The sequence below is a fragment of the Camponotus vicinus genome, unplaced genomic scaffold, assembly GCF_025532165.1.
Source record: "Camponotus vicinus isolate PSW18456_S1 unplaced genomic scaffold, iyCamVici1.0 SCAF_14, whole genome shotgun sequence".
Classification (NCBI taxonomy): domain Eukaryota; kingdom Metazoa; phylum Arthropoda; class Insecta; order Hymenoptera; family Formicidae; genus Camponotus; species Camponotus vicinus.
Window position 1 is genome coordinate 14,795,228 of NW_028141950.1, and position 17,881 is coordinate 14,813,108.

The 17,881-nt window shown below is 42.1% G+C and overlaps 3 protein-coding genes and 1 pseudogene across 4 annotated transcripts in view; all 4 read right to left on the reverse strand.

Annotated features, from left to right (window-relative positions):
• LOC145965791 (uncharacterized) overlaps positions 1 to 17,881 on the reverse strand; it is a 113,232-nt pseudogene that overhangs the window by 70,766 nt on the left and 24,585 nt on the right. The gene's annotated exons all lie outside the window — the stretch shown is intronic.
• Positions 950 to 1,600, reverse strand: LOC145965605 (uncharacterized; the record flags this gene model as incomplete). The annotated part of the gene is made up of 1 exon (XM_083089271.1): positions 950 to 1,600. A coding segment is annotated over one exon (573 nt), but the record flags the coding sequence as incomplete, so codon positions are not given.
• On the reverse strand, positions 10,289 to 11,449 carry LOC145965125 (uncharacterized). Its single transcript, XM_083088465.1, has one exon. The coding sequence runs from the start codon at positions 11,069 to 11,071 to the stop codon at positions 10,289 to 10,291; it is 783 nt and encodes a 260-aa protein (XP_082944591.1). The 5' UTR covers positions 11,072 to 11,449.
• Positions 12,482 to 14,271, reverse strand: LOC145965606 (uncharacterized). Its single transcript, XM_083089272.1, has 2 exons — positions 12,926 to 14,271; positions 12,482 to 12,839 (listed from the first exon to the last, which is right to left on the reverse strand). Exons 1-2 carry the CDS (start codon positions 14,047 to 14,049, stop codon positions 12,482 to 12,484), a joined length of 1,482 nt encoding a protein of 493 aa, XP_082945398.1. The 5' UTR covers positions 14,050 to 14,271.

Below are 17,881 nucleotides of genomic sequence, written 5' to 3' on the forward strand. Positions count from 1 at the left end.
GCTTAAAATTTAAGGACCCTCTGTTAGTAGGTATACAAGGCGGGTTCTAACTCAGGTCCTCTCAGGGGGGGTGAGGCGCGAGGGGATCTCAGCGGCGCGGGGGAATGACGTCATGCAGGATGGAGGGGATTTCGTAGGCGCGGGGGCTGCGGGGCGGGGCGGAGGACGCTTGTGTTGAATGTTTTATGACAAGTATAAACAATCATAAACCGATGTCCGGTTGATAAACAGCGGTATTTGATGAGGATTGGATATTAGGGCCAGAATTATTTTCCATATTTTTTCTAGGGAGAATTGCAACGTATCAGCACCGATGTTCGGCTGCTTTGTACCCTTGCCGCGCGTGTGAGAGAGAACGATAATATCGCGTGCGAAAGAGAGAGAACGATAGCGAGACTTATAATTAGCGCAAAGAATGGGAAAAGGGTAGTGCAAGGGGGAGGTGCGTAAATAATTATACATTTTTCTTTTTGAAATATAATTTCGGCGGCGCGGGGAATGACGTCACGCGGGACGGAGGGGATTTCGTAGGCGCGGGGGCTGCGGGGCGGGGCGGGGGACGCTTGTGTTGAATGTTTTATGACAAGTATAAACAATCATAAACCGATGTCCGGTTGATAAACAACGGTATTTGAAGAGGATTGGGTCTTCCCGAGACTAACGTGTCGGGACATGTTTTTCGCAAACAAAAATGGCTCTCGCGGTACCCTCCCCCTCTCCCACAATATAAGTAATTCTAAATTTTTTTTTTTCGAATTAAACAATATAAGCGGTATTCCTTTGAAGAGGATTGGGTCTTAAGGCTGACTAACGCGTCGGGACATGTTTTCGCAAACAAAATAGCTTTGTGCTCTTGCGATACACCCCCTCTCCCACAATATAAGTAATTCTAGATTTTTTTCGAATTAAACAATATAAGCGGTATTCCTTTGAAGAGGATTGTGTGGATGGAAATGCGTGCGAAGAAATTACATCATGATTTAGACTTAAAACTCTTTATTCTTGTTTTACATATTTTTCTTACGTACTATGGACTAAAAACTAAAGCTGCCAGCTCGCAATCGACGAGTTGATGCTTGTTGAAAGCGTCACTCGCGCGTATTACATTCGATATTTCTTTTGGATTTATTACAGTGGACGCGATATTGGAGAATTGCGTAAACTTGACATCAACTGTTTCGATAATTTTACCCAATCGATCAAAAGTTACACCTATGCATTGATCGAGATCGAACATACGATGTAATGTCGATTCGACCATCATCAAGCATACGTTTGAAGATTCGAGACTTATGAGTTTGACGTCGTTAATCGTACGAACTCTCACTGTTAGCGGTCCAACGCTTATGAAATTGTAGTCATCTTTAGAGTTGTTCCAAAGTAAATTTTGAATATTGCGACGTTGCTCGTAGAGTCCCTTCCACGTTTCGAGAGATAATATCAGTTCCTTTCCTCGATGATCTCCTATGGCAATCTCCACGTAACTCGGTGGACTCACCTTGATACCAATTTCGAGGAATTTGAATTCCGTAGCTGTCAATGCGTATCGTCTACCTAGTATACGAACCGCACGACGTTCCAACGAAATGCTACAGAAAAATTAAAATTAAAATAATAGTAATAATACAATTTGTAATATCGAAAAATAGAAAAAGTTAAATAAAACTTACTCATCACATTTGTTCTCAAACGATGGAGTTTTATCACGACTCGGTACGTAATTATTCACGCGTCTTCCGATGCCGCTGCCTCTGTTTCCGTTTCTTTCGACGTAATACATTTCTCTGGGAGTTATGAAAAGTGAACCACGAGAGCGGTGTTAACGCGACACTGATCGTATAAGAAATAACCGAGTATACATGATGCTCATCTTCCAAAAGTATAATGTGATGGGGGGATCAATGCTTCTAACGCTTTGAATTTTAGGAGAAGGGGAGACAACGCTCAGACAAAAAATTCTTAGAAACGCAAGGGAAGGTCTAGGAAGGGGAAATAAGAGATAAAACATATTAATGTTTACATATTTTATTTTCTTGCAATTCTTTCTGGCGTTGCGACCACCAGTTAAATATTTTGAATACATTTTGTAATGCGCAATTCTTAACATGTTTTCCACATCGCATACTATTAGTAATATCTAATTTATTTAGAGAATCAATATCTTCATAGTCTGCATCCAAGGTTTCAATAATATAGCCGTTTCCCGCATCGTCTAGTATATCGGTCAGCCATTTTCGCTTTTCAAGTCCTTTAACGTACACGGCAGACGATTCTTCTTCTTCTACTTCTTCGTGTATCGTACCAACGACAGCTGTTGTAATTACACGCTGAGCCAAGCCATACGGAACGTTTCCATCTTCCCATTGTAATCCATGATGATTTCTAATCACCCATGAGACTTGACATCGCTCAGATTTTGTAAGCACGCTCCACGGTACGGGACTTGCGAAAAAGTAATGCGAGAGAACATATCCCTTTCTCAGAACCGCAGCTTCCTTCACGACAAAATTTCTCCCGACAATAAATCCTTGCAGATCCACAAACGTTGGTACGGACATGACGAGATCTCTCTCTTCGATACGTTAGTCGAGATGAATGACAAAACTCTAAAATCATCTCGCAGCACTTTGATTTATATCCTGCTTCTCCTCCCCTCTCTTGTGTCGATGTTATCGCTTAGGTGATTTTGCGTACAACGTTGGTCAACGGATTGTACTGGATCACACGATCATGTATGATGAGACAGTACGCAGTGGTATTCGCCGGCACGTTCTCCTTACATTCGAATTCCAATCTCACATCCACGGTTGCGCTCTTAACCGATTCGTTTTGTCGAGAACAATCGATAATCACGAACGGACCCTGACGTTGAAACTGTAAGATGGAGAGACTCGGCTCGAGATACTCGTATCCGTAATAGTTCTTGCAGAAGCGCGCGTACGTGTCGTAGAGAATGGCACATCTGCCTTTTTCGAAATCCAGATTCATATCGTCGTACGGATAACATTCCGAATTCAGATAGAGTTTCACGTTGATTAATTTGCAGTGGTCGAATCGACTCGTATCCTCAGACATGATATTTTTCCGGTTTGTCTGCAGAGCGAAGACAACGTATCGTGGTTTCTCCAGTTGAGTCGCGGTCTTAATGGCCCACGAATGCTTGGTTGTAAGCTGCAATAGCGGAAACTCGTATAGATCCCACGAGCGAAAACCCATGCTGAGATATCGTCCGCTTTCCAGAGCACGCAGCATCGACAGTTTTTCGATCTCGCTCAACAGCACGTGTGGCATTCGCCATTGTATCTTGAATATGTTGATCACAGGTTCCAGTGTCGAATCTCCAAACAGACAATTATTATCGTTGCGCGATCGTATTAAGATCAATTCGTGACGAGCGTTAATCACCACTCGTTTATAATCCTCGCAAAATCCCAATAACATGTGGAGCGGTACGCAAAAATTGAAATGTCCATTCTCATAGGTCCACGGATCCCAGCCGGCGTTTTTCATAATCACGTTTCTATCGGATGATACCGTTACATAGTTTTTGAGCGTAGTAGTTATTCCTACGTTTCTATTGCGATCAATCTCAACGCCATCGAGTTCGTATCGAATCTCATCGAACATGAATGCAGCGCAATTATTTGCCAGTTCCACATCACTTCCTTCAGCTGGTTTGGTTTCCGTTAGTTGTCCCTCGATGTATAGGAAACTCTCATACGGCAATGTATACAGATCCTGTTGTTGTATGGGTATTCTTATCTCATCACTGTGTCCGAACGTTGTATTGGCGAACGGGTTGTACGTGTGAGTCTCGATCTTGATGATACGATTGTCAAAAATCGGTTCATCACCGATGTTGAGAATGTCGGTCATCGTTCAGCTGTTTCGCACCGCAAATCCCAAAGATTGTAAAAACGCAACGTTCGATGCGCTGAGTTTCTTTTTCTTGGATGATTTGATATTAGCGAACGCCGACGTTGTTGTTGTTGTTGTTGTTGTTGGTGTTGCTGGTCTCGTAAAGATTGCGTTATCTCTCACGTCTTTCGATCCGTTCAATACGAGCATCTCATACGTCGCATACGTACGTGCAATCTTACGGTGATCTCTTCTCCTCGAAAATCGAGCAATCGTCCGTTCTGGTCGACAACGCGTAACGTTAAATCCGTAATGCTCCGCGCGATGATCGGCAGGTAAATGATCTGGGCAGGCGTTTCCGATATCTTATATCCCGGTGGTATCCTCGGTGAAAATTCATGTATCGTATGAACGAGTATGCCGTTGTTGTACGCACCCGCGGTCACGTTATACTCTATACGGATAATATTCACGTTGAGAATGTTAATCGGCATGTTTGATTCGTACCATTTTCGCGGCTCGAGAATACGATTCGAGAATCCTAGCAGCGATCCAATGTTGTCGGGTTTGGTAAAGTTTATTCTGTAGGCACATTTGATCTTGCTCCTCATTGTATTGTAATTAGCGCGGAGCACTATCTGATATTCATCATCTTCATAGTCACCACCGTCAATGTTTTTCTTATCGCGATGTTTCCATGAAATTGCATGTTTCAAAAATTCATGTATATTTTGCAACTCATACGATCCCTCGGGAATCGTAATTTCCTTGTCGTCTTTGCTTAAAGTAAAATTTATTATTCGAGGAATTCACATTCGGTATCGTGTGATAAGTCTCAAAATCCGTTAGACCGAGCTCGTATTCGCCGTCGCTCAAATCTATGGTGGGAAAGAAGTTTGCCGTGAGAACGCTACTCTTCCCAGTCAATGTGAACGTCATAGACATGTCGACGAAACTGTTTAACGAATACTGAGTTAAATAGCGCAATATCTGTCTTTAAATTCACATGCATCGACCGTTCGAAGAAACTGCAAGCACAATTGTCCACAGATGCTCTGATCGTAAGTTTGAACAGATGTGTAATTGTACTGTATCTTCGTTACGTTTCGTCCGAGATATCGCACCAATTCATTCGGCGGTCGAAGATTGCCGAAACTGTCGAAATATATAGCGCGATTCCCCCTCTTTGCATACGCTACCCAATGAGTACCTGGTCCTTCGACGCTATCCAAATTTACAATGCCGCTCTCGTTTTGATATATACCACCGATCAGTAACGAGTTGCGCATGAAAACACCTCTAAAATATGGAATGCGCATACGTTTTGCCAGTTGCAGCAATTGTACGTTGGTAGTTGTGCCCTGCGGCATTTTTAGCGTCTCTTTGACGTTTTTTTTTTTTCTCGTTGAGGCTCCTCGTCCGTATTTGTAAGGAGCGAGATATAACCCGCGACCTTCCATGGCACGATTGTGACGTAGCATCTCTTGCAACTGACGTTGCGCGGCTTTTCCGTTGTTCACCGCCTTCGCTACACCAGCCGCTCGACCGATCAGGGATCCGAGCGCACCCAACATTGGTAGAATCGGCAATACACCGCCGCATTTCGCTACCGGAAGTATCCGTTTCTTCCCCGTTCTTTTCTTCGTCTTCACACCCATACCGAGCTTCGTCTTGGCTTTCATCGCTGTCCAGACAGCTGTGGCGGCGGCTCTCTCACTGAGAGTCGAATCTCTCGCAACGATGCGATTCCGCGCTTTCTCGGCGAGTATCCTATCCGCCGCGTGTCTCTCGGTGAGATCGCTGCTCCGAGAGTATGCTATATCGTGTTCACGACACGCCGCGTCCAATGGGTTGATACCTCGATCGCCTCTGACTAATCGCTTCTCCAACCGTGTACCTGGCCCGCAAAACTGATAACCGGGAATATGGAATTCGATCGGAAGTGCGTTTATCGCGTGATTTAATAGGCCTCTACCTAATTTCGTTGACATTCGCTGCAATTCTTTATCAATGGCGCCGGACCGTCGATGTGTGTTTCCTGCCACGGCTGATTGTAGTGTTCGTAACAGCGACGATACGTCTGAACCTCCGGATCCGCTTTTATGTGTTCCGGAAGTTTGTCCCACACGTAGTGGACGTAATCACCGCACATTCGCAACAGAACTTTTGACACAAATTGTAGTTGTTCGACGCTCAAATCGCGAATGTCGGAAGGACTTGATAGCAGAACGAACATTTTTTCTTTACTGAGCGACTCGTGATTTCGCGCACCTATAAATAGGCAGGCGTTCGATCCAATCGGTAGTGTTGAAAAAAAATGAGATTCGTGCGACAACCTTTGACGATACGCGTGACGAATTGCGACGACAGATTACGATCAATGGAGGACAATGCGGAGATGCGCAGGCACGGTACGATGCTACCGACTACTATACGCGCGATCGTTTGCGGTCCCTCGAATTGTGGTAAAACCAACGTTCTGATAAGTCTACTGGAAAGTCCGCACGGTGTACGTTTCGAGAACGTGTACGTGTACTCGAAATCGCTGCAACAGCCGAAATATCGATATCTGGAGAATTTGTTGACATCGATCGATGAAATCGGCTATTTTACGTTCTCCAATAACAGTGACGTCATTCCACCGAGCGAGGCACGTCCAAACTCGATTTTCGTCTTCGATGACGTGGCGTGCGACAAGCAAAATACGATAAGAGAGTACTTCTCAATGGGTCGTCATTCAAACGTCGACTGCTTCTATCTCTGTCAGACGTACGCGAGAATACCAAAACATCTTATACGCGACAACGCGAACCTGCTGATCTTGTTTAAACAGGACGGTACTAACTTGAAACACGTGTACAACGATCACGTGAATACCGACATGTCGTACGAGGAAGTTTCAGTGAATTATGTCGTACTTGTTGGCAACAAAAGTATGGATTCCTAGTGATAGATAAGGACAGCTCATTTACGAACGGGCGATACAGAAAAGGATTTAACGTGTTCGCGATACCGCAAAACGATTAGTCGCTGCCGACACTCTGTCGATGACATGGCTGAAAGCGATAATGTTCGCGAGCGTGAAAAAATTGCGAGGGAGATTGAGAAAACGAGCGAATCGATCCGCAAGAAACATCGCGCTTTGAAGACCGGCAAGATCGACGACGATATCGCGGTCAAGACCCATTTTAGACCTATTATCGAGCCACTACAAAAAATCGTCGACAACTCTAGCTTAATCGCGGTGAAAAACGAGCCGGACAGTAACGCTATAATTAAAACGTTACCCATCAAGCGGTACAAGGAAGAAGAGGAGAAGGAGGAGGAGGATGAGCATACGACACCGAAAAAAAGACAACGATTGAAGGCGAATCGTTTATCGACATCGCATAAATCGGATGAACCGCTGATAACCTCCACACCGTCCGCGACAACGAGAATCGTACAACCCATGATACCCGAATCACTCGCAATCGAAAATGTTTTCGAAACCACGGGCAACCCGCTCGAATCACCATCTGTTCGAAACATGTTACAAACGTTGGAAGGTCAAAAAATGTTACGTGAGTACTTCGGGCCACTGCCACAAAAGTACATGAGCGCTTTCCTTAGTGGCGACGAAAAAAATCAGATCGATCACGTGTACGGTGTCTATTTCAACGAGAATGAAATGTGGCTCGGTAACAAACGATTCGACATCGACGCAGATGACTCTATAATCATAGACAAAGTGAGGTACATTGGTACACCTGGATTATACGAGTTGATCTTCAAGAGAATTCCCGATGATGACATATACACTGAGGAGGATATGCAAAAATATAAGAGCATATTAATGGCGACGAGTGCGCATAAACGCCAATATGATGCGCAAGGTCAATTAAAGAGCAACAGGGGATACAAGTATAAACACATAATTGCACCGTTGATGTCGATCGAATCGAAAAAGAAAAAATGCGGTACGGGAGTATCCATGCCTCGCGCGATGACGCTAACCGACAATAAGATCGATTACGTGCACTGGGACGATCCCAACGAGCTAGTGGATCGTCTACGATTGCTCGATGCTTCGCGCCGAGCTGGCCACAACGCTCACAACAACGAGATCCTGTCGATTATAGAGGAACTTCGCGAAGTCGGCCTTATTATAAATTAAACAATGTCTCAACGAAACTGCTCAGTCGATCGACGTCACTCGCATCGAGAAAAAAAAAATGCCCATCAACAAATTTGGATTATTCGAACAGAGAAATGAAGCAATTAGAACAAGCGATCATTGGGATAAATCGGTGACAAGTTACTTGCGTCAAAACGCTCTGTGTCGCGTCGCTACGTACTATGACGCGAGGTCGCGCAAGATTCGCCGTGTAGCGCAACCTGAGGCTGATACCGATGCAGTCAACAAACTGTACGTGGAACAATGCGTTAAAACGTTGAAGAATCAGCAGAAAGAATCAGACGAGAAGCTGACTGCGTTCGAGAAGGACGTGCGAGCTTTGCAGACTGCGATAAACGAGCTTCAGCGTGCGATTAACACTAATTCAGAAACAGCTACGAGCGGCTAAACAGCGGCTATTGTACAATTATTGAACATCTACAAAGGCTTATCGAACTACAATGAGTGGCAGTGATCGAAGAGGAAACGGCTGTGAACAAGGCTACGAACAATTCAAGAACAGCTGCGAACGAGGTTATGAACACCTCAGGAACGGCTGCGAACAAGGCTATGAACACGTCAGGAACGGCTACATACGAGGCGGCATACAACTCTGGAACGGCTACGAACGGGTCAGAAACGATTGCCAACGAGGCTGCGAACGGGTCAGAAACGACTGTGAACGAGGCTACGGACTACTTAGAAGCGACTACCAACAGGGTCAATCACGGCAACAAACGGGTCAAGAACGGCAGTGAACGGCTCAGAAACGACTATCAAATGTGTAAGGAACGACTATCGAACGGGGCAGGAACGGCAACTAACGGGGTAGGAACGGTAACGAACGGCTATCGAACGGGTCAGAAACGGCTATCGAACGGGGCAGGAACAGCTAACGAACGGCTATCGAACGGGTCAGAAACGGCTATCGAACGGGGCAGGAACGACAACTAACGGGGTAGGAACGGCTAACGAACGGTAAGGAACGGCTATCGAACGGGTCAGAAACGGTTATCGAACAGTAACGAATGATAAAACGCACGGTGATACTCGGGGAACACATCGTTTGATCGACGAATCGAAACAACGATGGATCGGCGATCGGGAATAACCGAGGAAGCGAAGAAACAACATAGTTTAGAGAAACAGCAGTTGGTGAACGAATTGCACGCTCCGGCGAGAAAAAATTTTCCCCGAAGACACGTCATAGTGCGGGGATACGATGACCTGTGGCAAGCTGACATTGTCGAGATGCGTCCGTACTCTCGTTTCAACAGAGGTTACCACTACATACTCACAGTCATCGATGCGTTGAGCAAGCACGCGTGGGCCGCACCACTCAAGAGTAAAGGCGGAAGCGAGACAGCTGACGCTATCGCTGAGATAATTCGAAATAGCAAAAGATGTCCGAAAAACTTACAGACTGATATGGGGAAGGAATTTTATAACGCTGACGTGCAACGGCTCATGCGGAAACATGACATCAATCATTATTCTACATATTCAGTATTGAAGGCATCGATCGTTGAGCGATTCAATCGCACACTGAAAAACGACATGTGGAAGATGTTTACGCTGAACGGATCTTACAAGTGGATCAGCGCGTTGCCGCGACTCGTATCGGATTACAACGCGCGCAAGCATCGAACGATCGGTATGCGACCCGTCGACGTTACCCCCGCGGTCGCTGAAAGACTATTGGCTACTGTGTATAACCGTGTAAATATCGCGGGTCCGGCAAAATTCAAAGTAGGTGACTCGGTACGCGTTAGCAAGTACAAGACAATTTTTGAGAAAGGTTACACGCCAAATTGGACAACCGAAGTGTTTAAAATTGTAAAAGTGCAGCATACTAATCCCGTAAGCTATCTACTTGAGGATTATCGTAAAAAACCTATCGCTGGAGCGTTCTACGAGCACGAGTTGCATCGCGCGAATTATCCGGACGTGTATCTCGTGGAGAAAGTACTGCGTAGGAGGGGTGACGAGGTTTACGTGAAATGGTTGGGATTTGACAATTCGCACAATTCTTGGATACATAAAGACAATGTGATTTAATTCATACAGTGTTTATTTTTAATTTTCTGGAAAAAATATATGTGTATAACATATATAATATTTGAAAAATGAAAATATACATAAAAATCCTTATCAATATTCCTTGCGATAGTACATGTATTTTTTAATATAAGATGTATGAGATATGCATTACAAAAAATATATGAAATATAAAAATACAAAAATCTTTATTAATATTTCTTTCACACACACATTTTACAATGGTATCTTATAATGCCCCCACGGTAGCGTATCGGTGGTTTCGGGTAAGATATACCGCTTGTCGTCGTACGGACTCAGAGCAATTTTTGTCTCGCGGATTGTGTATACTTGGTGCAATTTCGATCGTATACACGACTGCTGGCGCGTCATTTCAATTTCTTCTTTCAAACACCGTGTGTAATCGTCAAACGTTATCGTTCTCGCGACAACGTTGCTCTTGACGCCTTTAACTTTCTTCGTATCCTTTTTCCCATCGACTCGTAATGCGTACATTTTTGCTCTGAGCCCGGCAAATTCGGTCATTATGGCACCGTTATTTTCATCCTTCATTAGACCCGGTACCTTTTTATTTACGAGCGGCATACCGTACGCATTGTTCGCAGCATAATCGCTAGTGTCGAATCTGCTGACGTCGCGCTTCATATTTTTGTACATGTCTTCGCACTCAATGTGATATATGAGACTATCGGTATCGGTGTACATGACCTTACATTTGTCGCGATACAGGGGAGACATATACTCATGATGAAACTCGTACAAACATGTCTTGGATATGTCGAGTATACACATACCCACGTAGATTGGTTTGTAGAATTTCACCTCGAGTTTGCGCAATTCCACAGCTATTAAATTTTCCGAAAAGACGCTTCTGCTGTGGAAATTTGGTTTAGCGATCATTGCCTCTGCACCGTACCGCCCGTCCCAGTGCGTTAGTAATTTTACATCAACGCGATTGCGCACATTTTCCATCGTTTTGCCAAACACCGCATTGTTCATTAATTTGTATAAATTTTTTTCAAAATCGTTTTTAGCCAATGTTCTAAAATGTGTATTGAGTTCTATGTAATTTCGAAGCCAGGGAGATTGAGAAAACTGTAAAATTCTATGTATTTTTGTAACGCGAAGACTGTGACGCGTACACTGCTGCAAGTTGCGGTAGTGTATCACGTAACGCTTTTTATCGTATAGCGTTGCAAGCAGTTTGAATTCCCGCTTGCCAGGTGGTTTGTCGCGTGTCGGGCAAAACGGTAGGTCAGTGTGCGCATCGTGAAGATGTTGCAGATACTCGAGATCGACTTCGAGGATATAGCCTGTAGGCGAATCTAGCGCGATCGATGCTACGTCAAAATTCGACACGTCGTCGACCCATCGAAAATCGGCGTAAGGCAACGGTTGACACATTGCCCATCCGTACAAATTATTTACATCAAAGTACATCAAGTATGATGATGGTTTCGATGGATCGTACGACTCCATGTATTTGTTATTAGCGCGAGCGTATCTACCCGAACATTGACTCAGACCGCCACGTATACCGCGTTCGATAAACATGACCATGTCGATGTCTGTAAGCAATTCAAACGTAATCTTGGTATGCTTCAACATGGCATCCTACGTGTATCCGGGTAGAGTATAGTAATACGCAGGGTCGAGTCCGTAACTTTCGATACATTTGTCGCGAAAGTTTTCAAAAATATCGGCTAATAACAAGACATCGATTTTAAGATATAAATCGCTATATTCGCCTAGCGTTCGAATGGAGAATCGCGTCCAGATGTTCTCGGCGTGCGCATAATCGCTCTCGGATATAGTTTCACCGGTTAAGGAACTGTAAAATGATTCGCGCGGTGGTAAACATGTATCTTGCAACTTGTCAATGGAATCGATATATTCGTATGGAAACACACCTTTCCGTGTTAATAATTTGAAGTTTTCACTCGATAAATTTTGAAATTCTGATTTTAAAATATCCAGTTTATCTTTATCTAGATAAGATGCTAATTTGTCGAGACTTGCCGTAAGAAATTTGAATGAATCGATGAAGCGTAATTTTACTTGATTTTTTGGTTTTTCTTCCTTAAGATCGACATTTTTGGTAAACGATATATATTTCTCTTTCGTTATTGGAAGTAACTCGACTCTCCCTTCGAACGCTGTGGCTATTTCCTCGATAATGCGAATCATAACCCGATAAATTATGAAACACTATCGGAATACAGAAAGACTCTTTATAATTTAAATTACAATTTGAATGCGCGGGACCTCTGTACCGTCCAGTCAAATGGCAATGATCGCGTACGCGTGTATCGTCTTGCGCGAACGGTTTTTCGCATATATGACATTGAGTAGCGCTATTAAATTTTTCACACTCTTCGAATGTTAAATCTACCATAGGGACATTAGTAGTTAAATATTTTTTACACGAAATGCTAACATTTTAAGTTGCTCGACGAACCATGCTATACAATCGGTACTGCGACGCGAATGATATGCTGATAATGAATTGTCGTACGAGCAATGTATATAATATGCTATGCTAAATACTTGATGGTGCTGGCACATATTCTTCTCTTCCTCCATCTTGGCCAGAACGCATTCCAAGTCGGCATACACGATGAATGGAAGCTGCTCTTTCCTGTTGTAATTGTTGAACGATAACCACTTGTCCTTATCGCTCGGTAACCGGATAGCGCAGTCATTCATCTTTCCGCAGTCTACTGTATGTAACTGCAACTTGTCGTCCGAACCAAAGTAATGCAAGCATCTATAAAAGAAAATAAAATTTTTTTAAAAATTAAAGATTTATATACAATTTGCTACATAACTTATAATTATTTAAATTATACACACCGATCGCAGATATATTTTTGATTCTTGTGTTTGCTCAGTTGCGAGCTCACGAGCCGGGATAAATTTTTGATCCATGCGAAATGTCCGACATTGTTGCCGTCTTCTACGTATAGCAGATTCACATGCTTGTCCCGTTTCTGCTGCGAAAGACGTATCGGAACAATGCCGTTCTTCTCTTCGATGCTGTACACGTTGATCGAAATATCGTTGACAAGTTCAAATTTTTTAATCTGATTGACAGTCACTGGAAACTCAATGTCCCGGAGATTCAGCACTGTAGCGTAATGCGGGTACGATGATTCCCGTTCCGCATTCCTTTCGGCGGGATATAGAGCGGCGACCACTGCCCACGCGAAACACGCATTGTCTTTTGATTGTACGTTAATCACCGCTCTCTTCATCACAATCTCCCGCGGCAATTTTATATGACATCCCGCGCGCATAGGATTATACTTATTTATATTTACAGTCAAATTCAATATTTGCGACAATGCCCACCCGCTATCGCGTTCCTGAAATTCTTCCAGCGATGCTAGACTGGGTTCGATAACGCGACGCTCGTACCACTCGTGTAAATCGGATGTGCGAAAGAGTTCACAGTTTCTCGTATTGGTACTTTTATTTGCGCGCTTATCACCCGACACAAATTCACCATTGAATATAGTGTTCACTTTTACACTGTAGTGTCTTCTTATAACGTCCTGCACATGTTCTATCACAATGTCTTTGGCGTCATCGAGAAATTGACGAGGTTCGATATGATTATAGTTTATCACCGCACCAGTCAGAATACGGTTATCGAACGCGGTATCAATCTCGTGCCACACAAGTTCATTTTGATGCGCGCTACATTTGGCACCCGCGTTATTGTCGCCACTGTAATTACCACCACTGGGCATAAACTGTCTCTGCAATCGAGTCTTTGCACCTTCGAGTCGCGCGATCCGAGCAATCAGCGATTGTCGATTCCCGATCGATAATCGTAGTCGTTTGATTCGACTTTGCTCTTCCAGCGACTCGATGTACTCGTTGCATCGTTGTAGCCATGTAAAATATTCACCCAAGGTGGCAATTTGGCGGGACCGCTCCACCAGATCGCATTCAGTCTGCTCGACGTTTTCCATTTCTTCACAGAGTGCAAATTGGGCACATATTGCACGGAAATCTTATATACAACGGCTCGCTACACCTTGAACAGAATCGGCCATCCATCGCATCAAGTGTCTCAATTTTATGCTTTCGAACAGCATACATCATTTGGCTATCCACGCCTTGCAACGCAATCATACACGAAGGACATACAGCTAAAGCACCACCCGTGGAATAATAACTGTATATGATACAAAATTTTGTACTACGTGCGTTTAAAGCATTAATTTCCGCAACAGACACTATTTTCTCTCTGAATTCCGTGGAGTTCTCACTGCAGTCATTAATGCAGTCACTGTCAGATGACAACGCGTGATCTTCGTCTTCCATTTATATATATATATATATATATTATCACACAACACTGACAGAACACTACTTTCTGACAGAACACTATACTTTTTGACTATAGTTTTACTATACCGACGTGTTGATGCGCGTTCAAATCACGTACTGTGACTTGATGCGCTTCAATCCTCCCTGTATTTCGTCTAAACCTGTTTTTATCTTTGTGTAAAATAAATAAGTATGGTGTATCATAATAATCATTTATTTACATCTCAGAAAGAATTCGTTCTCTCTCACACGCGCGGCAAGGGCACAAAGCAGCCGAATATCGGCGCTGATACGTTGCAATTCTTCCTAGAAAAAAAAAAAATATGGAAAATAATTCTGGGTCGGCTCTAATATCCAATCCTCTTCAAATACCGCTGTTTACCAGCCGGACATCGGTTTATGATTGTTTATACTTGCGATAAAACATCCAACACGTCCCCAAGCGTCCCCCACCCCGCGCCTCCGTACTATGATTTGATATTTTTCAATCCTCCTCCTCCTTATATATTTCGTCGAATCCTTTCTCATCTTTTGAATGTTAGAAGCGAAGGTACAAAGCATGTACATCAAAAGAGAAAAAGGAAGGGGATTCTAAGATCCAATCCTCTTCAAAGGAATACTGGTGTTTATATTGTTTATGTTAAAAATATATATAATGAAGAGAAGTCTGCTGCACTAGAGTGTCATTTCTTTCGTTGCTCTTCTGTGTTTCGGTGGTCTTGTGCAATGGCTGAAGAAAACGTAATTATCATCGACGATGATACGGATGATGATGATTATTGGATGGATCCAGTTGTGGCGGAGAGGATGGAGATAGAGAGAGAGGAGAGAGAGAGGAGAGAGATGGAAGATGATGGATCTGATATAGAACCCTTGGCGAAGGACAGTGATTATGATAGTGACAATAGTGTCGATATTCTTGATGAACGGTTACAAAAAGAAACAGCGAGATTTAAGCATACCTGAAATAATGACATACAATGAAGCAACAAAGATATGTTGCATTTCCTATTACTATATGGAAAATGGATCAAAATATTGTACCGAATGCTTTTTAGAAGATCCGCATCAGTTTGAAGAAATTAGTTCTGTTCGAGAACATAGAACCATAGCTTATGTTCATTTGGAAAATATGTCATGCAAAGGGTGCAGAAAATGTTTGAATCAAATATTGCCCTGCAACATGTGCCCTATTTGCATAAATTAAAATAGATGAGTCATGGATAACATTGTAAGTATCTTTTAATTTATTATATATCAAAAGTATTTTAAAATAAATTATTAAATAATTTAAACTAATGAAATGCATATGTTTTCAGAAACGGCTTCCCCAACATAGCCCGACGGTCTATTTTATATATTATTATTTTTCTTTTATATTGTATACTTTATTTTATTAAACTCACACATTTAAATAAATTATATATTTTTAATTGTAACAAAAAAAAAAATGCAATTATTTACACGCCTTTCCCTTGCGCTCCAATCCTTTGCGTGCTCTCGTATTAATTATAAGTCTCGCTATCGTTCTCTCTCTCTCGCACGCGATATTATCGTTCTCTCTCACACGCGCGGCAAGGGTACAAAGCAGCCGAACATCGGTTTATGATTGTTTATACTTGTCATAAAACATCCAACACAAGCGTCCCCCGCCCTGCCCCGCAGCCCTCGCGCCTACGAAATCCCCTCCGTCCCGCGTGACGTCATTCCCCCGCGCCGCTGAGATCCCCTCGCGCCTCACCCCCCCTGAGAGGACCTGAGTTAGAACCCGCCTTGTATAGCTACTTCTGTTACTTATTGTTTGTTTCTAACGAAAAATTGTCGTTGTCGCCAACGATATTCTCGCATTTTTTAAATTACAACTTTTACATTTAATCATACATATATTAATAAAATAATATTAATATAATTCTTAACAGCACATATTCAAAAGACATTCAGAGGATATTCAGAGAACATCTAACTGGACATCATCTGGATGTTCTCTAAACGTTTTTCGGATATGTGTACTGTTAGGGAATAATATATATTATTAATATATGTTTAAATGTTTATTAATATATTTAATATATTTATGTTTATTAATATATGTTTAAATAAAAGTTAAAAATAAAAAATTAATAAAAAAATTAAAACTCTCTCTCTCTCTCTCTCTCCGCTCTTAGAAATTAATACAAAAATTAAACATTTTCGCAAAAATTAAAAATTAATACAAAATTAAAAAAATTTTTAATATTAATTTAAAAAACTTGGCGTCGCAAAATTTTAAAGTATATACATATATTAAAGATACAAAAAAATAATAATAATATTAATAATATAATAATAATAATAATAATAATAATAATAATAACAATAATAATAAATTTAACTTGGATCTTTAATGTAAAACTATTTTTAATTTAGTTACATTAATAACTGCAATGTAAATACATATGAAAGAATACGTTAATTTTATTGTTTAGCAGCATTTTTTCTAGTTTTTTTAACTATATATTTTTAATTTTTTAATTTGTATTACTTCTTCATTTTTGTAGAAATTTTTAACCAAATATGTCGGATATAAAAAGATAATTTTTCAAAACCTATCTTTTTATATCCGACATATTCTCAACCTCCAAGTAAAATATGTTAACTACAGAATAAAATTTTAATATTCATAATAGGTGTACTATTATATTATTAGAAACTTTAAAACATTTCAATGTAATTTATTAGGTGCGCAACTAAGTTCTCGCTGTTTTTTTTATGAAAATGCAACTTTATTGTGAAAAAATGGTTACAAATGAATCATTCAAAGTATTGCCCATCGCTAGCTACAACTTTTTCCCCATCTTTCTGGCAGAGCTCGAATACCGTTACGGTAAAAGTGTTCATCTTTTGAGGCTATCCACGAATCAAGCCATTTTTTGATGTCTTCATATGAGCGGAACTGCTGATCAGCCAGACCATGTGCCATCGAACGGAACAAGTAATAATCGGACGGCGCAATATCTGGGGAATATGGCGGGTGGGGTAGGACTTCCCATTTGAGCGTTTCCAGGTAGGTTTTAACGGGTTTGGCAACGTGAGGCCGAGCGTTGTCATGCTGTAGAATCACTTTTTCGTGCCTCTGCTCGTATTGTGGCCGTTTTTCGCGCAGTGCTCGGCTCAATCGCATCAATTGAAGTCGATACCGTTCCCCAGTGATGGTTTCGTTCGGTTTCAACAGCTCATAATAAATAACACCGACCTGGTCCCACCAAATACACAGCATAACCTTCGCAGCGTGAATATTCGGCCGAGCCGACGACGTAGAAGCATGACCGGGCAGTCCCCATGACTTTCTTTTCTTTGGGTTGCTGTAATGAATCCATTTTTCATCACTCGTCACGATGCGATGAAGAAAACCCTTCCTTTTTTGCCGCTGGAGCAGTTGTTCACAGGCGAAAAAACGACGCTCAACGTCCCTTGGCTTCAAATCATAAGGAA

Bases quoted from the DNA above. Each gene is read 5' to 3' on its own strand.
- LOC145965606 (XM_083089272.1), bottom strand. From the start codon at position 14,049: ATGGAAAACGTCGAGCAGACTGAATGCGATCTGGTGGAGCGGTCCCGC. The intron at 12,840-12,925 runs GTGTGTATAATT...TTTCTTTTATAG, and splicing joins CAAAAATATATCTGCGATCG to ATGCTTGCATTACTTTGGTT.
- LOC145965125 (XM_083088465.1), bottom strand. From the start codon at position 11,071: ATGAACAATGCGGTGTTTGGCAAAACGATGGAAAATGTGCGCAATCGC.